This window comes from Schistocerca serialis, chromosome 6, assembly GCF_023864345.2.
Source record: "Schistocerca serialis cubense isolate TAMUIC-IGC-003099 chromosome 6, iqSchSeri2.2, whole genome shotgun sequence".
NCBI lineage: Eukaryota > Metazoa > Arthropoda > Insecta > Orthoptera > Acrididae > Schistocerca > Schistocerca serialis.
The window spans coordinates 574,486,506-574,511,281 of NC_064643.1; the positions used below are offsets into that span (position 1 = coordinate 574,486,506).

The following is a 24,776-nucleotide window of genomic DNA, read 5'->3' on the forward strand; positions in this document are numbered from 1 at the left end:
ACCTGTAGCCTGCTCTGCTGCTGCTGCGGTGCATGCTGCCCTCTTGCTGTGAGCACACCAACCGTTTGACTTGAGTGGAGAGAGCTGCCACCTGTGTGGCCAAGTTTTGCACTAGCTGGTGCAGGTCGGCTTCCGATGCGGCTGCAGGAGGCACGTGCCGCCACGGAGGTGGGGGGGGGGGGGGGCGGTGTTGTAAGCTGCCATGGCCACAGTGCTAGGCGGCGTTGTCAGCGCATCGTGCACCCAGTCGGCAAAGTTAGCGACATCATCCAGCTGCATCTTCGTCTGTGCTGCTATCACTGCCTGCACCTGAGCTGGGAGACTGCACAACCAGATAGTGCATAACAGAGAATCTGGCACCATGTCAGACCGTGAGAGGCTCTGAAAGTGGTGCAGGAACTGTGAGGGCCTGCGGTCGCTGCATTCCTCTTGCCGCAGCAGTTGGTGTGCTCGTTGTTCCTCAGACGAAGAGATCCGCCGGATCAGCTCCTCCTTGAGTCATTTGTAGGATGACTGCATCGGCAGGGCGGTGATTACATCCCACACTTCGGCCACGTAGTTCTGATCGAGGTGGCTCACTACGTGTCCAGATTTTGCCAGGTCGCAGGCTACGTGGTTGCTCATAAAGACCGCCTCCACTTGGCTGAATCACATTACAGGGTCGTGTGGCCAAAAGGGAGGCAGCCTGATCAACACCCGTCCAGTGCTTGTGGGTGGTCCAGCGATTGTAGGAGGCATCGATGTGGGAGGGATTTGAGCGCCAAAATTGTCCTGAGCTGTCTGTGGCTGTGCGGTGTCCGTGCGTGTGACCCGTGCTTGTAGCTCACTCTCCAGTCCCTTGTTGCATGCGAGCAGGTCTTCAATGGTCTTTTACAACTCTTCTAATGTCGCCATCTTAGCTTAGAGTTGAGTCCTCATACAAGGGGAAAGCACACAGTGAAAATAACACGCCAAAGTAAAACACAATAAAATAATACTGGACCATTCGGAACGAAACACGGGCACAAAAACAAAACAAAAAAAGTACGTTCAAAGAAAAACAAAAATGTACGTAGCACTGTTCGGGTGCAAGTGCGTATGCACCAGCCTACTCACGGTTCCACATCACTCATACCGGCGAATGTTCATCAACATGTGTTTTTAGCCTCGGATCACGTCGGGGTCATCAGTGAAGTGGCGACATGTGGTATCACTGATTACGGTCATTAACGTGCGGTGAACTATGTTCAAGGAAGAGGCTTGGTGATGGAATGACTACAGCAGTTTTGTCGTGACACATTTATTCTTTGGAAGACTTACACTACGTTACAAATGCAATGCACCATTGACGTTCGTCCGTACAGGTGAGTTGTCCTAGTGGTACGGCACAATCACAGATCCCGGAATGTGTGCACTCCAGTGATCAGCCATGGCGCAACGGCATGGACCGAGCAACATAAAGGCCGCATTGCTGAATGTCCAGCTCCTGGCACGAGAGGAAGTGCCGCAATGTCTGTGGAAGGGAGGAAGGCACTGTCAAACGGAAGGGTGCACTCTGCAAAATGAGCAACTGCGTTTCAGACTGTGCATACCTGTTTGCGTGGGAGTCACATTGACTCGATGATGTGGTCCGCGACAGCAATGTCGGTGGAGGGGAGATGTGTGTTGCGTTTCATTGACTGGCTCACACTGTCCACTTGCTTTGTTCCGTGCGTCCGGTGCACGACACACCATTGCCAAAATTCGGCGTAGCGGTATAGCTTCACTCGTGAATGCCAGGCGTCGCTTACTTGTGTCAGCTGTGCCATAGTTCAGCCCTTCACATGTTTGAATGGTACGGCCACCACAAGTGCATGCTATCCTCAACTCTTCCATGCCTCCACAACTGGCACCCATCATGCTGCCCTCAACTGTACTGTCCACAACATTATCTGTGAAAAAATCAAACTTTCAGAGGACATTCTCCACACACATTGTCACCATACCATTTGGAATGCACAGGTGCAACCACTTTGTACAGAAAACAATGATCCTCCACATCGCCTCACTACTACAACCCGTGCAGAAGCACATGAACAGCCCCACATGACAGACAACAAACAGTTGGACATGGCCCTGCCTCTCTTGCATGGGAACATCCCCTCCTGCCTCCAGCCTCCAGCATACATCATGCCAATACATACATGATCGGCCACCTTTAGCCACCTTGATGTCAGTAAACTACAGCACACAGTGTCTGTTAACAGTGCTCCTGACACTGCCACCTCATGCATACGCACTTGTGCCAGTGCTGTTCATGGCAGAACCACACATCGCATAATAAATACTGCACAAACTTTTGTCAAACTGTAGATTGTGCACTATGGTGTACTTGACCCTATTATGACTAATCAGTGTCAATTGTTTGAGTCAGCCCTTTTCAATGATCTTTGCTGCTCCTGTGGGATTGACCATACATGCACCAGTGCTAACCACCCACAAAGCAATAGCCTGATGGATGGGTGACATAGAACAGTGAAAGTGACACTCATGTGCAACTGGGTTCATGGACCAAGGCACTTCCAAGGGTCCTACTAAGCACACAAATTGCATATAAAAAGGACTTTTGAGATTCACTTGCACTCCCTTCATATCAGATTATATTATGCCTGCAACCAGCGTCGGTGAATTCAGTCTTCCACAATTGGTATGACACATCAAAAATCACATCCGCCACACATGGATCTCTCCACCATCACCACACTCCATGTTAAAGGTATTCACTCACAGAGATATCAAACACTGTAACCAGGTGATGTTACATGATGAGATAATACGTCCTGTATTGCAACCTCCTTATTCGGTGCTCTGCCAAGTCCTCAAATGTGGAACCCATAACTTCGAGATTTTGATTAATGAAAAACCTACTACTGTCTCCCTTGACTGTCTTAAGTCAGTGTGGATACTGTGACATGGACCTCCTGCATCATTACTGGATGACAACAATGCCCACCTCGACAACCACAACACCAACAAATGCAACACAACACTTCAGCCACCACAAGCGCTATGCAATGCAGTCACAACTCCACACAATCCAACTAACTACCTGCAACTCTGATGTCACAGTGCGGCTGCACCTGATGACTACCACAATATCTCAACCCTTACCATCTGCCACACTGCTCCTTCCTCTGTGAGAGATCATTTGGTCATGCCTCACACTAGTGCCAGTCACAACATGATCACTCACATATGCTCCCACACACACTCCACAAGAAACAGTCTGGACAGGCTCTCTGTAAATGTCACACACACAGACTGGCTGGTCACACATACCTACGTCACTGCAACACCCAACCTCACCTGGTGCCTCACCTTGCCTGGTGCCCACACACAAACTTGTTGCCACACCCCATTGAGCCCAGCACTCCTAGTGGGGTGCTCAATGTGGATGTTAATCCCAGAGTGACCGATGATGATGATTGGTTTGTGGGGTGTTCAACTGCATGGTCATCAGTGCCTGTACAAAGTTCCAATTTGTACACAGACCAATTTGTACACAATCCAGTTTAGAGTGTGACCAAACATCTTTGGCATGTGCAGTGTAGAAGCACTTTTGGAAACAGCAATGCGACTAGAGTGTGAGCTGGACAAGGCGATGGATAAGAAGTTTTGTACTATTCCTCAGTTTAATAAAGAGTATTCTCATGATCTGGTTAACAGCTACAAACTCATGGAACAAAAATTATTTAATAAGCTTCCATAAGCTTTGTCCATTTACCATGACAAACATTCAAACAAACACTGTGTGATTGATTAGTAGCTCACCCATTCTATGATATAAATTTTCCAACTGTACCATAAAACTGCAGTGATAACTCTTGAGCAGGCACAATGATTTGTAACATGAGTAGGCACATGGCACATGGCACATTTTGTACAATTTTTTTTTTTTTTTTTTTTTTTTTTTTTTTTCATTAGTCTACTGACTGGTTTGATGTGGCCTGCCACGAATTCCTTTCCTGGGCTAACCTCTTCATCTCAGAGCAGCACTTGCAACCTACATCCTCAATTGTTTGCTTGACGTATTCCAATCTCTGTCTCCCTCTACAGTTTTTGCCCTCTACAGCTCCCTCTAGTACCAGGGAAGTCATTCCCTCATGTCTTAGCAGATATCCTATCATCCTGTCCCTTCCCCTTATCAGTGTTTTCCACATATTCCTTTCCTCTCCGATTCTGCGTAGAACCTCCTCATTCCTTACCTTATCAGTCCACCTAATTTTCAACATTCGTCTATAGCACATCTCAAATGCTTCGATTCTCTTCTATTCCGGTTTTCCCACAGTCCATGTTTCACTACCATGCAATGCTGTACTCCAGATATACATCCTCAGAAATTTCTCCCTCAAATTAAGGCTGGTATTTGATATTAGTAGACTTATCTTGGCCAGAAATGCCTTTTTTGCCATAGCGAGTCTGCTTTTGATGTCCTCCTTGCTCCGTCTGTCATTGGTTATTTTACTGCCTAGGTAGCAGAATTCCTTAACTTCATTGACTTCGTGACCATCAATCCTGATGTTAAGTTTCTCGCTCTTCTCATTTCTACTACTTCTCATTACCTTCATCTTTCTTCGATTTACTCTCAAACCATACTGCGTACTCATTAGACTGTTCATTCCATTCAGCAGATCATTTAATTCTTCTTCACTTTCACTCAGGATAGCAATGTCATCAGTGAATCGTATCATTGATATCCTTTCACCTTGTATTTTAATTCCACTCCTGAATCTTTCTTTTATTTCCATCATTGCTTCCTCGATGTACAGATTGAAGAGTAGGGGTGAAAGGCTACAGCCTTGTCTTACACCCTTCTTAATACGAGCACTTCGTTCTTGATCGTCCACTCTTATTATTCCCTCTTGGTTGTTGTACATATTGTATATGACCCGTCTCTCCCTATAGCTTATCCCTACTTTTTTCAGAATCTCGAACAGCTTGCACCATTTTATATTGTCGAACGCTTTTTCCAGGTCGACAAATCCTATGAAACTGTCTTGATTTTTATTTAGCCTTGCTTCCATTATTAGCCATAACATCAGAATTGCCTCTCTCGTCCCTTTACTTTTCCTAAAGCCAAACTGATCGTCACCTAGCGCATTCTCAATTTTCTTTTCCATTCTTCTGTATATTATTCTTGTAAGCAGCTTTGATGCATGAGCTGTTAAGCTGATTGTGCGATAATTCTCGCACTTGTCAGCTCTTGCCATCTTCGGAATTGTGTGGATGATGCTTTTCCGAAAGTCAGATGGTATATCGCCAGACTCATATATTCTACACACCAACGTGAATAGTCGTTTTGTTGCCACTTCCCCCAATGATTTTAGAACTTCTGATGGAATTTTATCTGTTCCTTCTGCCTTATTTGACCGTAAGTCCTCCAAAGCTCTTTTAAATTCCAATTCTAATACTGGATCCCCTAACTCTTCTAAATCGACTCCTGTTTCTTCTTCTATCACATCAGACAAATCTTCACCCTCATAGAGGCTTTCAATGTATTCTTTCCACCTATCTGCTCCCTCCTCTGCATTTAACAGTGGAATTCCCGTTGCACTCTTAATGTCACCACCGTTGCTTTTAATGTCACCAAAGGTTGTTTTGACATTCCTGTATGCTGAGTCTGTCCTTCCGACAATCATATCTTTTTCGATGTCTTCACATTTCCTGCAGCCATTTCATCTTAGCTTCCCTGCAATTCCTATTTATTTCATTCCTCAGCGACTTGTATTTCTGTATTCCTGATTTTCCCGGAACATGTTTGTACTTCCTCCTTTTATCAATCAACTGAAGTATTTCTTCTGTTACCCATGGTTTCTTCGCAGCCACCTTCTTTGTACCTATGTTTTCCTTCCCAACTTCTGTGATGGCCCTTTTAGATATGTCCATTCCTCTTCAACTGTACTGCCTACTGCGCTATTCCTTATTGCTGTATCTATAGCGTTAGAGAACTTCAAATGTATCTCGTCATTCCTTAGTACTTCCGTATCCCACTTCTTTGCGTAATGATTCTTTCTGACTAATGTCTTGAACTTCAGCCTACTCTTCATCACTACTATATTGTGATCTGAGTCTATATCTGCTCCTGGGTATGCCTTACAATCCAGTATCTGATTTCGGAATCTCTGTCTGACCATGATGTAATCTAATTGAAATCTTCCCGTATCTCCCGGCCTTTTCCAAGTATACCTCCTCCTCTTGTGATTCTTGAAGAGGGTATTCACTATTACTAGCCGAAACTTGTTACAGAACTCAATTAGTCTTTCTCCTCTTTCATTCCTTGTCCCAAGCCCATATTCTCCTGTAACCTTTTCTTCTACTCCTTCCCCTACAACTGCATTCCAGTCGCCCATGACTATTAGATTTTCATCCTCCTTTACATACTGCATTACCCTTTCAATATCCTCATGCACTTTCTCTATCTGTTCACCTTCAGCTTGCGATGTTGGCATGTATACCTGAACTATCGTTGTCGGTGTTGGTCTGCTGTCGATTCTGATTAGAACAACCCGGTCGCTGAACTGTTCACAGTAACACACCCTCTGCCCTACCTTCCTATTCATAACGAATCCTACACCTGTTATACCATTTTCTGCTGCTGTTGATATTACCTGCTACTCATCTGACCAGAAATCCTTGTCTTCCTTCCACTTCACTTCACTGACCCCTACTATATCTAGACTGAGCCTTTGCATTTCCCTTTTCAGATTTTCTAGTTTCCCTACCATGTTCAAGCTTCTGACATTCCACGCCACGACTCGTAGAACGTTATCCTTTCGTTGATTATTCAGTCTTTTTCTCATGGTAACCTCCCCCTTGGCAGTCCCCTCCCGGAGATCCGAATGGGGGACTATTCCGGATTCTTTTGCCAATGGAGAGATCATCATGACACTTCTTCAGTTACAGGCCACATGTCCTGTGGATACACGCTACGTGTCTTTAATGCAGTGGTTTCCATTGCCTTCTGCATCCTCATGTCGTTGATCATTGCTGATTCTTCCGTCTTTAGGGGCAATTTCCCACCCCTAGGACAAGAGAGTGCCCTGAACCTCTATTTGCTCCTCTGCCCTCTTTGACAAGGCCGTTGGCAGAATGAGGCTGACTTCTTATGCCGGAAGTCTTCGGTCGCCAATGCTGATTATTTATCAAAATTTAGGCAGTGGCGGGGATCGAACACGGGACCGAAGACGTTTTGATTATGAATCAAAGACGGTACCCCTAGACCACGGGTCCTAGATTGTAAACGTTTAAGAAATGTTAATTTAAAAATGAATGCACAAAATCATAGTTTAATCTTAGTTTAATAAACAATGATAAAATGAACTTATCTCATGAAACTTCCTGGCAGATTAAAACTGTGTGCCCGACCGAGACTCGAACTCGGGACCTTTGCCTTTCGCGGGCAAGTGCTCTACCAACTGAGCTACCGAAGCACGACTCACGTCCGGCACCCACAGCTTTACTTCTGCCAGTATCTCGTCTCCTACCTTCCAAACTTTACAGAAGCTCTTCTGCGAACCATGCAGAACTAGCACTCCTGAAAGAAAGGATATAGCGGAGACCTTGCATGTGCCGGAGGTGTTTTCACCCATCAGGGCATCTGTCAGGGGAGCCTGTAGAGAAGCAGCATGAGGAATATGACACTGGAATAAGTTCACCATGGCAGGAAAGCATCTGATACGAGATAAGTTTCGAGTAGACCCAGTTCACTAATGAAAGCAATGTGGTTGAACATCAGATGTACTCCACTGGGGTGACAGTGTGTCCGAGCAAGGTAACATTACAGTGCCAAAGTTGTGACTTCCTGTGGCTGATATCAAAACTGTTGTCCAAACGATCTATGAATACCTAAGATAAGTGTCACTCATGCTCCCCAGAGGAGTTGGAGAAGATGAGGATATCATATAAGTAAGCATAGCAAAATGGTAATGAAAACACCACGGAGTCGATAAACCACTGCCACGTTTGGCAGCATTCTTCAGGCCATAGGCATAAAGCAACATTGAAACAGGCCAAATGGTGTGTTAATGTCAGTCTTTGAAATATTGTCTTTGTGCATCAGAATGTATGGTAAGCCTTTCAACAGTCAGTAACACTAAAGAACTGAATGCATGTAGATGTTATGCGAAGTCTTGAATGTGATATATTGAATAGTTGTCAATAACAGTATGTGCATTGAGTTTACAATAATGTCCATTTAATCAAAAGCCACCATCTTTCTTAGGAACAAGGTGGACTGTGGATGACCAGCTGCTGTCATATGGGCCTATGATGCCAGCATCTAAGAGTTATTGCAAGGTGGACGTTGCATGATATAGTTTTGTAGCAATAAGGTGTCTAGCTTTGTACCATATGGGAGAACCTTCTGTGGAAGTTAATCAGTGGCAGATACCATTAGATATCACGTCAGCATGTGGTTCACAGGTGCTGGATGGACGCATGTATGGTTTCTATGGTTTCCCATGAGGGGAAAAGAAACATCAAATGAAGCACTAGGGGAATGAGAGTCACTGACCTTGCATGTTTGGAATGTGCCTGGTGAACAGGAGCCAGCAAGTGAGTTGGCAGGACGCTCAACATAAGGTGGTCTTGAAGCAGTGAGGTCTTTGACCTTGTGGAGAGCAGGCACCAAATTAGGTGACACATGGCTGATCAGCTGATGGATGATGTTGTTGTTGGTGTGTAATGCATCTATGTCTTGTGGTTGAGTCAAAAGGTCAGTGAGGAAACTGACAAGAGAAGCTGATAGGTGAGAGCACTCAGAACACTATGTGGTGAGAAAGTCACAGTGAGCCATAGGTGAGGTAGTGGTGGAGGCCAAGGAAGCAGGAATCCAAATGCCCAAAGTGTGGTGAAGCAAGGCAATTGCATGAATGTCTAAGTAAATCCAACCTGAGGACCACACCATACATGTCGTTGATGTGGAATTTGAGCTTGGATGTAAGCTGGAGCTGAAGACTGGCGGCACTGTGGACAGTAATATTGGAGCTGTTCGCTGCTCTGGAACCACTCACGATGGTATAAGGCTCAGAGGGGCTATGGAGGGAAGGATGACACTTGAATTGGCACCTTTGTCGACAAGGAACAGCATATAAGTGGTTCAATCGAGCATGCAAAGTCTGTTGGAGGACGAAGATACAGGGGATGATGACTGATCTTGGAGGTGGCGCCCTATTGCAGTGACAATGAACAAGGTGCCTAGACTGGCCCATGTTGCATGTTTGGGTGCTGCACACAAGGAGGTTAACAGTTCCTTGTGGTATCACCAAACATCACATGGAACCAGGATAATGGGCAGACAAGGTGTGGAGTACACAATAAGAGTCACTCGCACCATCTGCTGTGCTACGCTGGTTACTAGCAGCGGACTATCGTCAATGGAGGGAGCAGTGTGGGGATCCAGAAATGGCAGAACTAATAGATGGCTCCCAAGTGGCAGCATGGTGCTGTCTAGTGTCAAGTGCGATTTCGCTTGGCCCCTGCTATATGGGCGAGAGGCAAAGGGAGTGGGTGAAGTTCTGTTGCTAATTGTGACCACCACAGGACGACTCGTTGAGGGCAAGAACTGGTGATGTCTTACTGTGTATTGTGATTGGTCAGAGAGGTAAAGTTGGGCACTCAAAGGGTCAGCGACTTGAGATAGTAGTTGTAGTTACAGGTCCTGAGGTAACTTCTTCACCTACACGTCCATAGGGCCACGTCTAGAAGCACTTGGCGTATTTAGGCTAGACAGATGGCGAGAGTTTAGGTCATTAACCAGGCTGGTGTGTTCAAGCAACTGGCCGATGAGGCACACGAATTTAGCATCATCATTGTGGATCCCATGGATGTACAAAATACTGTCGACCAGTGCAAACCAAGTCAAGATTTGTTCTTGAGTGATTGTGGTAAATTCGGAAATTATCTGACATTCTTGTATTACACAACAGGAGCAGCAAATGGAGGCATGGAAGTAGTCCATTGTGGCGAAGTGCAGTGAGGAGAGTGCAGTGGCAATGTCCAAGTTACGGCATCCCCCGACGTCTCAGTGATGATGTGGGAGGGGTTTGTCTTCATGACACGCACACTGCGTCAAGCGCTGAAGGATGGGGGGAAGCCACGGATGCAGTGTGTAGTGGCAAAAGCCGTTTGAAAACACAACTACAAACAGTCTAAACACTTAACAGAAACACTAATCACATGCCAACTGGAATGTCGGGAAAGTGCAAGTCTTTCTGATAAAGTGAATGTAGATCCATAGCTGCTAGAGAAAGTGATGTCTGTAGCTGGCTGGCAACGTTGCGTGGCATTCTCGCCAAGGTGGCAGTCTCAAAAGGGTTAAGTTCAAACAGTGGCATGTTTGTCGGCAAGACAAGATGATTTTGCGGTTGCAGTTGCACAGAGGAGCACTGTTCTGTCACACGTGGTACATCCAGCAGAAGTGACGTCAATGGAACATTGGTTTTAAGCTGATCCATTGTTAGTAACTGTTTATGCCGAAGTCTCACAAAGACAAACGGCGTGGAATGGTGAAATTACGAAATCAAGGGAAAAACATGGTCACATCTGTGGGTATTCATGCACTACACCCAGTGGAGAGTAGAATGAAACTACACTTGTGACTGAAGTACACTTTTATTACATTTAACTCAGACCAGAATAACAGGAAGCGCATACTAGCAAGCAATATGTGACTGGCTAAGTTTAGAGTCAAAGAAGCTAACTTGAAGAACGAATGGCTGTTGATGATGTGGCTGTCGATAATTGCCACAATGTCATTCTGGGAATGAGATGTCCCGTTTTCCTGCTCCCCACTGGCTGATGAAAGGTGTTCAAGAGTTAAGGTGGTTAGTAAGCAGGAAGCACTCCACTTTCAGGAGGTGTTTTACGATCTGTGCAGATCAGAGTTGCACCAATCCTATGTTGTCGTTGAGGTGCATCACCAACTGGTGCTCCTATCAGCTGGATGAAGTCGTCTGTTCTGTGCTGCTGTGGGTGCTGCTGACCTCCGTGACGTCAAATAAATGCTCACCAGAGAACAAATTATCTTGAAATACATTTGTACTATTTGTTATTGTCTTGATGGACTCTGATAGATGTACATTCTCTTGTGAGACTGGAATATGTGCAAACGTAGTCGATCTGTTATTATCAGGAATCGTATATTACAGGCAAAACATGGAGTTCAAACAATCTTGGTGTGTTATTCCAGTGGATACATCGGGAAACAGCACCTTTTGATGCAAAAGGAGAAGAAGTCCACTGAGAGGAGCTGATCCACGGTTAAAAGGACACTGATAAGCAAGACTTTTCAGCATAAGAAACACAGTGTCCAATAAATATTTTGCAAGAGCTTTGAAGAACTAACTTACGAAAATTCTACAGACTAATGAATTGTTTTATGCACCAACAGCTATCACCAAAATGGGAAGAAACATTTCAATGACTTCAATGAATTTTATGTGGACGTTCTGGAGGACGCTTTGGTGGAAGAAAATGTCGATTAGTGGAATAATATGAACTTGTTACATATGTTTTTCATTTTAATTTCCTTTTCCAAGCATAGCAAAAATTGAGGTCATGTACAAGCATTAACAGGCCAATAAATTAGTTATTTTTTAGTTTATATGTTTATTTAAATTTTCACTGTGTTTCTCATTTTTTTCCAATTTTTGTTAGAAGGGTAAAAGTCCAGAGTTTTTGAAAGGCAATGACATTATCAGTCTGCTTGATGTAAGAGACTTTGACTCAGCCATCCTTATTAAAAGTTATAGAACTGTGTTCTGGAACGGAAAATTTGGAAATAACTCATGAATATGCGAATAAATAATGTTTTTCTTCATAACTGAAAATTCATTCTGATTGACATCTATCCTTTTGACACACACAGTCATCATTGCATTTCACATGTTTACATTAGGGTTTCTTTCATCTGCCGGCTTACTTCCACAAATGTGTCTTCATTGTGTTCTTCTCAGTTTCACATTACTTCTACTAAGAATATTCATAAAGGTCTGAAAATTTGTATAAGTGTATCTTCTATCCTAAATAACTGTTTGCTTCTCAGTTGTTGCCGATTCTCATGACTTCATACAAAACACATACCGGTAATATGGGACTTATGAAATGACAAGAGACGAGCAACAATAAGAGTTGCCAACTCTCCAAAACGAAATAATCTAAATGTGTCTATAAAAAAAGCCAGAAAAGAGCTGACGTAAAACATACTTTATTGTTGTATAGTTATACTTCTGCAATAATAATAGTATAGTGAAAAAGTATTTAAGAAGGATATGGACATATACGAAAATGCAATAAGATCAATATTGTTAGACAACTCCAACTGTAGAAGAACAGTTCGATCAAATTTTATACACATACAAGCCAAAATGTAATCAACGTTGATATTGCTTTCATGGGACTTTTTTATTTTGAATTTATACTTTTGAAAAATAATTTACTCACATTTACTCAAACAAGTATATGAAGCTGTTTAAAATAACTTCAGGGAATGTTGTTCCACAGGATTTTGTAACGTATCTTCAATGTAAAGTTTTATTTTAATGGCTGGTCAGGAAATGTATGGACACCAGTATTCAAAAATGTAAAGCTTCCGAAAAGCGCTAAAGATTTAGTAGTGTGCTTTGTGCATCTTATTAGAGAAATGATTTTCGGATGTACTTGTACTACAAATGCACATATAACAATCTGAGATTTTATTTCAATGATATGCACATAAAACATCAGCACATTTAAAAATCCTTAATATTTTGACACAAAAGTGTATTTAAATAAAGATCTGCATGCCAATTTCTTATGTATAACTTTATTTTTTCACACTAAAAATCTAAATAAGGCTTGTAGGTATTTATAGAACAAACTTCATAAATGTGCACTAGTGTTACATTACGTCTTACATTTAGCATATTACTGCACTGAACAGAAGTTCGATGTTCATCTCCTCAATTCAGTCGCTGGCAAATCGTTTGTTGTAATTGTGAAGCGTATGACTTCTGACTGATCCTGCATAAATGGAAGTCCTCTTTGCTAGTACAGCTTCCTTCATTATTATGTAGTTGCGAAACTTCCCTGATATCAGCTATGCTGCAACAGCGTTTCCAGTCTCACCTGTTTATATGTCGTATTTATGCTTTTGGTCTTGTGTATGTGTAGGCTGACGTGCCCAAAGCACACACCAGCACCGTTTTAGTTTCCTTTGTTATCCTGAATAATATATTTTCGTGGGATACAGGTACTGGTACTGATGCGCGTTTTGAAACTTAGTTCAATGGAGATAATTCTCCCTTGACTAGCAAGGATTTTAATGCTTCCCCACAGTCCATAAAAGCGGAAAAGGAGACAAATGATTGTGAAATAGTCCATTCATCGGGAACCTAGCTAAAACACTCATTTACCAGCTAAAAGCTGAATGGTGTTAGTAGGACAGGGTTATCTCCTAAAAAGTTAATTGGCAATACTGGTAACAATAAAATCGATAGAAATCTAAATACGTTGGTATACTGCATTGGCTAAAGTTGTAGGTTGTCAACAACATACGGTAGTATATAACGGCAATAAATAATGCGATTTTAAACTCATTTACATAATTTTAGCGGTATTTAACTCCATGTATCACCACCGAATCTGAAGATAAAGACGCATTAACGCAACTTCGTTTGCTTACAAACGTTGGCAGCGATATTAGCAGCCATCAATATCGGTCGATGTTAATTGATTTATATCGATTAAGCTGCCCCCTTCAGCAGCTATATCGAAAGTGTGCGTATTGGTAATTGTTCGTCTGCTCTTATTTGATAAATTCCGTGCATGTGTGTGATGAATATTTTCTTTGAAGAGATTGGAATTTGCGTGAGAATTGGCAACTAGACAGTTGTTTTAAGTATTGGTAACACTTATACAGAATGCACATCCAAAAGGCGTCTGTGTTTGTGTAGTTTCTCGTATTATCGCTACTTCCTCACTGTTCATTGAGCATTTCGCCAACTTCTGGACAAGGTTGTGATTCATGTAATGTCTTTGATAACGTCAAGCTTGACAACGGCAAACAATAACTTTGGTTTGTAGTGCATTCGGCCAAACATGGCCGCACAGAAGCCGATAGAGCAGAATAACTTGGAAATTAAAACTAAAAGCATCGAACAGACTCTAATCCCGCTAGTGAAACAGGTAGGGCATAACTTTTCACACCTATATACATCTTTTACGAATGACCTGCGCAGCGTATATACCATATATCGCCTTTCTGTGTTGTGTGTATCAAATGAGAAGTGGGTGTGTGTGTGTGTATATATATTTGCATAGACAACGCTTTATTAGCTGTCAGTGACGCACCGTGAAATAAAACAACAACTTTTATGACAGTGCTTGATGAACGATTTAATTTATTAGAATGTCATGAAATAAACATCAATTTTTACAAATATGCCGCAGAAGTAACAGATGTTTAATGTTTTTTTTTTCTCTTAGTTGGGTTACTAGATGCTTATTACTGAACGTAAATTTATTTTCCAAAAGATTGAAATTGTGAAGCACGCAAGTAGTTTTAATTTCAGTGTACTGAAATGATTCATGTGTGTTTGCAGGGTAGGTGTTTTCGATTGCAGAAAATGCTTTCCTTCGATATTTGTTTTTCCGCTTTTTTTATTACATACAATCACGATATAACTTTCTTTCACCATTTCATTCCACAGTATTTCACCGTTATTGATAGTTGCATAATTATGTGGCTCACAAATGATAGCCCGCGTCGTTTCGGCGTTTACGTATATATCTATTCCATCAAAATAGTAGACTGCGTTACTTGGCAATATGGAACCGTGTTTATCAGCACTATTCTAGTTTTCTGTCTTCTAAAGCCAATACTTTTTGGCAACCATCTCGTTTAATATCTGCGTTAAGTGATGGTAAAATATTTTGTTTCCGTGTTCAACACTGACGTCGATGGATGTATGCTTAAAACCTGTTCTGTTCCATAAGTCAAGATTGAATTTAGGAGTATTGTTTCACATATGAATTTTGTAATGATATTTTCTTCTCTCAATACTATTTTTAGAGTAACATAAAATATACCATCTTTCTCCACAATTTCTGGAACATGTTGGAGCTGACATTTAATCATATTGCGTCCTAATATGATGAACTGATTCGCTTGAAACTTTCATCCTAAAATAGTGGATATTTTTTAATCCAATGGTGTATATCATGGTATGTGAAGTGAGAGATACGAATTATCTTCTATACCGAGGAAAACACAAGATAGTCCTGTGACAAGTTAATATAATATTGAGGCTGTCTCTAATCCTCAGTCTTTGTGAAAATAAGCTCTGTAAACATCCAGCAATAAGAGGATGTAATGACAGAAGATGCTTGATGTTGAGGCAGCATTGTGCAACTTAACAGTGCAATTACGGGCAAATTATCTGAACATAGAGATTTCCCATTGTCTCAGTCACAACCTTTGTTTATTGTGTATATTCACATGTTTGGACCATAAATGAACATGTTATTATTGAGTGTGGAAGTCGCAGGAATGAAAAAGATGAGTTAGTGCTGATCATAAGTAGTTATTAACAACCCCAACATTCCCAGCCAGTGGACAGCTCAGCAGCAGCAATAAATTTTACCAGTAACCCCCTCTCTCTCTCTCTCTCTCTCTCTCTCTCTCTCTCTCTCTCTCTCTCTCTCTCTGCCCAACACAGCTGAAAGATGTGGGATTTAAGTGTTGTGTAAATATATGATTAGTAACAATAAACAGTATATGACAAGCACCCTATAAAGACAGTTCTCGGGATGAATATGTTCACCACTGTTACACAAATGAAGAGCACGATGCTGTCTCATCTTGTTCTGTTTGAAGGAAGCTATCTTTAATTGTGTGTATTGATTACATATACTTTCACTATTTTCTGTGTGACCTGTTGGTCAAGTTATTTTCTGTAACAGTATTGGAACAAAACTTCCTGGCAGATTAAAACTGTGCACCAGACCAAGACTCCAACTCGGTCCCGAGTTCCAGTCTCGGTCCAGCACACAGTTTTAATCTTCCAGGAAGTTTCATATCAGCGTACAATCTGCTGCAGAGTGAAAATCTAATTCTGGAGTATTGGAACAGGTGGAAAAATATTTTGATTGGTGGACTGCCAAACTTAACTCTATTGCCATGTAAAGACACACAACGTGGAAATGTTACTCGTGTAATCCAATTGTCTACTAAGGCAGTGAGGCTTGATTATCTTATTTCAAAGTGTTGTTTATAAAAGAATGCCTGTTGGCCACATAAGCAATTTGGAAACAAATATGTTCATGGAGGTATGTCTCTGTTTCGGTAATGGATGCACTATCCTGATATACAAATACACAAGATAATAGACTAGAAATAACCATATTATACATCAAATATGTCAGCTCCACAATATAAAAATATTGAGATTGTTTACTAGCAAGGGTGTGTGGTGTCTATTTATAGATGATTTTCTTCATGTGATCTACCACAACCGTGTATTTGTTGAAAGACATTTAATGATTCCACCTCAACTATTGTTTATGTGTATTTAGTTTATTTAATGTTGAACATATTTACTTGATTTAATATTGTACTAATTTTGCAGGATTAAATCCATGCAAACAACAGCTGAGATGGAAGCTTTACAATGCCCTACTCTGTATTCACTTGGTAGCTGCTAGCTGCTGTATATTTGTTGACTTTAATCTTGGTTAGTTGTCCCATAATATTGTTGCTATAAAGACCGCTGTAGGAGATTCCAATTGTGTTCAGTAAGAGATGGTAGAATCATGCAGAATGTCAGCAACCCTGTGTTCTCATTACTTACACAGCTTGCAGCCACATAGTAATGTCCCTTTGCAAGTAGTGTGTGTGTGTGTGTACTATGTCCTGTGATTGCAGATATGTTAGCATCAAACTTGTCTTTGCAGTTTCATAAATATGTTCAGGTGACCAACTAAATACTATTAAACTTAAAGGTTGACAGCAATTGTAGTTCAGCTTTGACACTGTGTATATCTCAAGTGCCTGCTGTTGGCCTCAGTGTGGATGATGCACACACATCACCCATGCATCATTATGTAAGTTACCAAGCAGATGATTATATACCTCAATTCTCTGTATGCACCGTTTGGTTCTAATTCAGTAGTTAATACTGTCAAAGTAACTGTAGTCACTTGCTTCAACAATATTAGTCCTTGTTCATTGTGTTGATTGTATCTGCACTATTTCTTACACCGTTTCAAGAATCTGAATCCTTTGTTGTTCTTAGAACTTGAGGTGTGAAGCTTCAATATACAGCTTACCAGCTGGGCAGCCATCTGAACTGTGGGCTCACAACTCTTAGCCACACACAGTAATGATTCCTTTGTTGTTCTGCAACTGAGTTGTATCCTGATGCTACTCAATACTACCTGAAAATTGCAGACATATATATCATCTACTTTCACTTTATTCAAACAGCTGTATACCAATTGTTGTGCTGCAAAGGGCAACCTATGAAACACTTTTTTGATCCATTTGGTTTGCCCAATTAAGAATGTGCTTCCCCTGTAGTGGTGTCATCACTAGTGGGATGTTCAAAGGCTAATCTTCCTTTCCCAGCATCTCAAAGACACTCTTTACACAAACATACAAGCCTCCTAGATGAAGTAAATATTATTTACATAGTAACATATTACACATTAAAATAAGCCAGGTGCCACATTCATTAAAGAACTGGACCTATTTTTGGATACAGCAGGGATCAAATCTAACACAGGGGTTATTTCTTCAACAAAAACGTGGTCAGTTACATTCCAGACTGGGCAACTGCTACGGCCCGGTGGTACTGCATACATAGGATATTGAGCTCTAACCTTCCAGCTATCCGTGTAGATTGTAGGATCTCTTCAGGAATTAGATGCTTTGTGTATGTTTAGTTGCACACACAACTCCTTTGGGCTCACAAAATATGCTTGTGAGTTTGTAGTTATCGGTAATGGTATATTGCTTTATTGCTTGTCCTGTTTAAGCGTAGCAGGGACTACGTGGAGAGAGAGAGAGAGAGAGAGAGAGAGTTCATATAAAGGAAGGCCCAGAATTTTTGGTGTATTAATTTTTCAGTGATTTGCTTTAAGAACCATGTAGAAAATGTGTGTCTCTTGTTAAATAAATACTACTTTGTGTTACAAGGCAAGCAACTAATGTACGCCCATGTTCCATGCACTCTACTTACTTACTTACTTACTTACTGTGTAATTTTTTCTTTGGAAACACTGTTAGCGTGAGAAGTCTCCACGTTAAATCGTGTCGGTTATTGCCTGCATTTATTTCAAAAATAAATACTTCACTAGCTTTTTATGCTTTGGCTATCCTTAGACCTACTTCACAAAGGCACAGTTGGAGATATGGTACTGTTTTTTTTCCCCCTGTTATTTCTGATAAGTTCCAACTGTGCATTACAGTGTAATTTATTGACTCTTGGGATCTTGAACAGACAACAGTCACAGAAGATTAGATTAATTATACATTCCATAGACCCTCAAAAGAGAGGATCGTCCTGGGTGTGGAACACGTCAGATAAACACACAAACAATAGTTAAACAAGCAATTACACACCTTATTTTTAAATGCACTGTCATCGACACAGCAAAATTAATGGATTCCATCAGGTAGTACATAACTGGTGAAAATAAGGGAAAGCGTTGGAGTCAGCATACCCAAATACTTAGTAGTCCTATAATTATTTCTAAGTAAGATCTAAGTTTTTTATATTAAACAAGACAGGCATGTACTTGCTCTGCACTGTTATGTAATGCTGTGGTTTCTTACACACCAAGTCTGTGCTAAAGATAATATAAAGCTGTAGGTGCAAGTAGCAAAATATGTTCAGTAGGACTGAGCCTAGACAAGCAGCAGTTGTTTATAAAAAGGGTATATATTTATACTTTTGTGATTCTCACATTAAATAACTGTTGAACTAGATGCAAAATTGCAGCAATATGTGAACTTGAGGACATGGAGATTTGGCACTCTGTCTAAACAAAGCTGCACATAAATCTTTTGTTGATTAATATGCTTCTTTTGACACCCATATTAACACCAATTTTATGACTGGTTCCAACTGCCAGACAAGCAGAATATGTGCTCCTAAAATTTGACAATGTCTTTTTCTGTCTGAATGGCAGCAGAGCACTAATTAACATCACTTCTGCTATGTGGTCATGGCAATACAGCACTCATTACATTTGTCTTTTTTGTAGTTTTGGCTTAAGGAGGGAACTGTGGTTCTAGCAGTTGTAAACTGAGAGTGGAGTAAGCATTTGAGATACGTAGATGAGACAGTGGTATTACTTAAGTGTAATTTCCGAGCATTGGGTTGACAGAAGTTGCATAACAAAACGGTTAAAGGAGAAATGTAAGTGAACATTGGTTACCTGAAGTGCTTACATTACTGTGGCTTCGCCATATGTAGTGTTTTGCACTCGCAACAGTGAGCTGTAATGGCTTAAAGTCGAACAACTTCCTCCGACATTTTTGGAAGAGAAACCTTTTTACCAATCATTTTCGTGAGTTGACTGAAAATCTGTAAACCCTAAGGATGAAAAAAACATTGTTATGAAATCTCTCTGCAGTTGTGTAAAATTTTCTTAGAGCTGTGCTACGAACTGCAGAACAGTCGAAATGATTAGCGTGAAAAGTGTGAATTGCAAACATTACGAAAGAAAGTAACTGCCTATAGTTAAATATGGTAAAATGGCAGTTTTTCTGATAACACCCTCAGTGTATGTTAGTGACGAATTTGCTCATATTTTAAAAATACGTGGAGTTATTCAGTAAGGCGTTTATCGAGTGGATAATTTGGTAGAAACATACCATAGTCCATAAGGATGCAAAGAGGACCAGATCTACTCAGATGCCGTTGCGGAAAGTCTTGTGACGGAGCGTGCAGTGAAATTTCCACTCTTTCTTTGTAGTCTTGTTTCTTAAATGATCTCAATTTCGATAGTAGACATTCTTTTATTTGAACATAACACTTCATTATTAGCCATTACCAGATTTCGATCCCTTGAGCTTATCAAGCCGCGTCACAGTAAAAATTGTTATGAGTGTTATATTCATCGCATCAGTGTCTGCATACGTTATGTATAGTGTTGGTTTTGCGTAGCGTTATATATGCTAAGAAAATAAAGCACACCGGACAAAAAATTAGTCACTTATAGGAGACATGACGCTAATACCTTCAGGTATGCTGTACCCAGCTGAACCCACTCATTGATGGTTAGAACCCATAGAGCTACCAAATTGCGGGTACGTTGATTGGCCCATTTTCATCTACGGTTCGAAATAGCTCCAGATATTGTCTGTGGGTGATTAAGATTGGATGATTGTTTTTTCGTACCAGTAGGGGTGCGATGGATTGCATAACAAGTGAGTGATTGCCAGACCAGGAACGTATGCATGCAGCCGTGTGAACACAGCTTTTGTCATCTTCGAAAACGGGCGTGTCCACAGAATACTCATCGTAAAGATGTAGAGGAAGAGCAACACAGTGTATGTTAAAATATACCTCCCGTTCATGTTCACGATAATCTGAATTGTGGGCTCAAGTCGTGGTACGACACACCCTCAAAACATCACAGCACCACCTCCCCCGCCCCCCCATCGGTATCCTGAATGAGCGAGCCCGCGGCCTGGTACGAAACCCACCTTAAAAACATCACAGAACCGCCTCCGGCCTGAACTACACGTTGCCATCCCCGTACTGCAAATTACGTTTCTTTGGACCATTGATGCAGACGAAATCTTGCTTTTTTTAAAAATCGCGACTCGTCGAACCGCACTGCGCTGGTCCACTCAGCTACTTATTCAGTTTCAATATTTATTTTGCCCGTTGAAGAAGAGCAGCTTTATGAACAACGGTTACTGTTTTAGCCACCAGGAGTTTTACCTAGGCCTTTCGAACAATCTGCTATTTTTATGACTGCTATTATTGTCATGTGGAAACATTACACTTGGGTGCTTTGTAAATTTATTACACTAAAACAACGGCCGTCGGGGCCAAATATGTTCCCGCATCACAGTTCTTCCGATATTACACCACACCACAGTGGTGTCGTGAGCGAAATAGCGGTCAACGGCCGGCCGGCGACACCACAGCTGTGTCGTGTGCTTAGTATCGCACAGTGGCTTGCGACAGCACTTTATCTTTTGCATTCTGTTGCTGTTTTGTTTAGGTAACAATAAGTTAACACACTTCGAGTACGTGCCCTTTCATCGTGGGAGACGAAAGAGACGATACGATTATTTACGATGAATGCGCGGACGTCTTGTCGTACGTTTCGGACGACTTGGCCGAGTGGGAAGAAGACACTGAACATAAAAAAAAGAAAGTGAAGCAGAATCGTCGGAAGATAGTGAAATACGTCCAAGACGAATTCGGCGAACGCTACGGTTGCCAACTGATTCGGATGAATCAGAAGAAGACGACAGTGCACAGTGGTCAGACTTTGATTTACCGAGGACCAATAATAAATTAGAAGGATCTCCCGGTCCAAACATATTTCCCAAAGATACACAGAGTGTCGAGGATATCGTAGAATTGTATATTGGGAACAATCTCTCTCTGAATATACTAGCAACGAAACCAAAAAGTACTACAGTCAAAATTGCAATAGAAGGGAACTGGATAAAAAAAAGTGCCAAATATGTCGACGTTACGCGACCCGAACTTAGAAAATGGTTTAGGCTTGCTATATCCTTATAGAAACTGTAAAAAAAAAGCAAGGATCGATGATTATTGGTCAACGAATCCGTTGAGAGACACACCGATACTTCGCAAAACGATGTCCCGCAACGGATTCAGACAAATATCATTTTTCCGACAGCAATAAACCGGATAATGCCGACCTGCTTTTCAAAATGCAATTCGTAATTCATTATTTTTCCAAAAAGTTTAAAGAAACTCTTATCCAAGTCAAAACATCTCAGTTGATGAAGGAAGGATACTGTGGCGTGGACGGTTAAATTTTAAAGTTTAAAATCCGCCGAAAATTACGAAATATGGCATACTCATTCGGAAGCTGTGAGATTCGAGTACGGGATACATTTCCTCATTCAAGATATATAGCGGCGCTGGACAGCCTTTAGCAAAAATAGTGATGGAATTATTGACACCTTCTTATGGAAAGTGGCATCACCTCTACATGGATAATTATTATAACAGTGTAGAACTTGCAGAGAAGTTACTTGAAAAGAAAATTAGAGTTTGTGGAACGATACGGCAAAATATAGGATTTCCGGAAAAATTAAAGCGCGCAAAAGTCAATGTGTTTGAAACTTATCAACGGAAAGGTGAAGTACTTGCACAGGTATGTAGAGCTTCGAAAACTAAAACGATACGAATGATCTCTACAATACATAATGCCACTTTGACTGACACTCAAAGAAAACGTATAAAAATCAATTACGAAAAAAAACTGAAAGTGTATTAGACTACAACAAATACATGAAAGGAGTGGATCAGGCAGACCAATATTTATTACCCTATATACAGAAAAACTATAAAATGGTCAAAAAAGGTTTGCAGTACCTCTTTAATTGTGCATTATTTAATGCGTTCCGTACATGGCAATATTTCAATGCAGACCACAAGAGTCTCAAATTTCACGATGTTTTATTGAAAGTAATTCGTGAATAAAAGACCATGTACCTGCTTCTGAGCAAAACTTGGGGGTTGCCACTACATCGCGTACGTCTCATCATGATTCGGCTGACACACTTTCCGGTCACATAAAGCAACACCAGCTAATACTCATTTCCGTTACGAAAACGAAAGAACTGCCATGTATGCTCCAAAAACAAAAAGAACAACAAACTTAATGTGCAAGTCTTGTGGAGTTGCGTTACATCTTGGAGACTGTTTTGCTGCATATCATACGAAACAGAAGTACCAAAGACAATGCAAATAAATATATGAAACAAATTTTGTATTTGTTTACGTATGTATATCTACGAAATTTCATGAAAGTAGGGGAATAGGGTTGCGAACTTATGAGAACTAACTACGAGATTAGTAAAACTTAGCAATTTATAATCTCCCGATAATGTCAAGAACGGCCGGCGACAAGCCATGTAATCCGAACTAGCACTGCCGGCGCCAAGCGAATACATTTGTACGAGACGTACGGACGGCAAAGTGTTAAAAAAAAAAAAAAAAAAAAAAAAAAAAAACTTCGCAACAGAGTCAAAGAAGTACGTTTTCGATACCCCGTAGCTGACTTCCATTGCGGCGCGTAAGTTTGAAATTCCGCTCAAAGGTGCCTACGACCTTCCTCTGTAATAGTTAAAAGCTTAACACCCTGCGACGTCACCCTCGGGCTCGGCGACGCTTCATACAGCAACGTGTCGACACATGCGATAGAAAGGCTACAGTTAAGAAATTTCATGTGAGCTGTAAGGTGAATTTAACGATGTCACATTAACACCAAATCTCAACACAATTCTGCCCAACGCCAACGTTGACGTGTCACACGATGAAAAAGTTCTCATATCTCCTCTTGCCCTCCTTTCACATCTTCTTTCGACGATTCTGCGATCGCAATTTCAACGTGATCCGGAGCAGTGACAGGTACTTCTTCTTGAAATGATCATGGGGGGAGTACAACGTTAATATGTGTGTGAATAAAACAGCAGAGTCCCTCAAAGACACGCCCCCCCCCCCCCCCCCCAAAATCAGTCTGGCGGCTGCTGGCGCCTGACAGTTAGGCAATCCCTTTGATATTCATGAGTGCTGTTTGCCTACATTCAGGCGATAGAACAGCCGCCAGTCGGATTTGGTATGGAAATTTCTGAAAGGCCGAGCTCAGCAAAGGTGCGAGGGTGTTGCCGAACTAGATGATCTTAGAGGGAAGCTGTGACGTTTCATTCACGCGCATGTTAACGTTCCATTCCCGCGTCAGTTGGGTTCAAAAGGCATAACTACTCCTTACTGCTTCGGATCACGTTCAGATTTCGTTGAATAGTTGTGAACGGTCCCTAGTGGTTCCATCATGTACACGAGAGCAAAAATGGCGGTCGCGCTGCACTCCAAAGGGGTGGGATCACGTTAAATGGGGATACAGTCGCACATTGTCCTCAGAGAAGGGTTGAAACGCCCGAGGGTGTCAGCAGTGTCGCAGTATGTGTTGCTCATATTACTGTCGTTTTCGACCACGGAATGTTTGGGAATCACGTCCCATGGAAAAGGGTTAAATTTAATGACGCTCTTTATTCCAATGCCTGAGGCCTTTTCGTGTCGATTTTTAGTGGCAATTTGTCTGAAATGTTTTTCTCTGCCACCTGTAAGACTCTGGGTGTCGTGGTTTTGATCTACATTGTAGAGACGTCAAAAGAAGAGGTGAACTGTGGGTAAGAGTGGCTATGACGACTTTCGCACCGTGGTACACGTCCATGGTGGCATTCGACGGAACTATGGTGAAACCCGGCGCCAATGCAGGATCCTTTACTCACCTTACAGCTCACATGAACTACTGAGTTATTGCCTTTTTATGGCATGTGTCAACACCGTGCTGTTTGAAGCAACGCCGAGTCCTAGGGTGAAGTCGCAGCGTGTTAAGCTTGTACGCCATTACATAGCAAGTTTGTAGACACCTTTGAGGAAAATTTCAAACTTACGCGTCGCATTGGGAGTCAACCACGGGGTTTCGAAGAGGTAATCCTTAATTTTGTTGTGCAACGTATTATATCTTATATGTTGTACGTTATCCGGTGACTAGCA

General features: G+C 41.6%; 1 protein-coding gene across 1 annotated transcript in view; it reads left to right on the plus strand.

The window, feature by feature from the left end:
* The first annotated feature begins 14,094 nt into the window (after window positions 1-14,094).
* Window positions 14,095-24,776, plus strand: part of LOC126484111 (alpha-catulin) — a 395,942-nt gene continuing 385,260 nt past the window's right edge. The window contains exon 1 of the mRNA XM_050107489.1: window positions 14,095-14,181. Within this exon, the coding sequence (XP_049963446.1) occupies window positions 14,095-14,181 (87 nt within the window). The remainder of the gene's footprint in view (window positions 14,182-24,776) is intronic.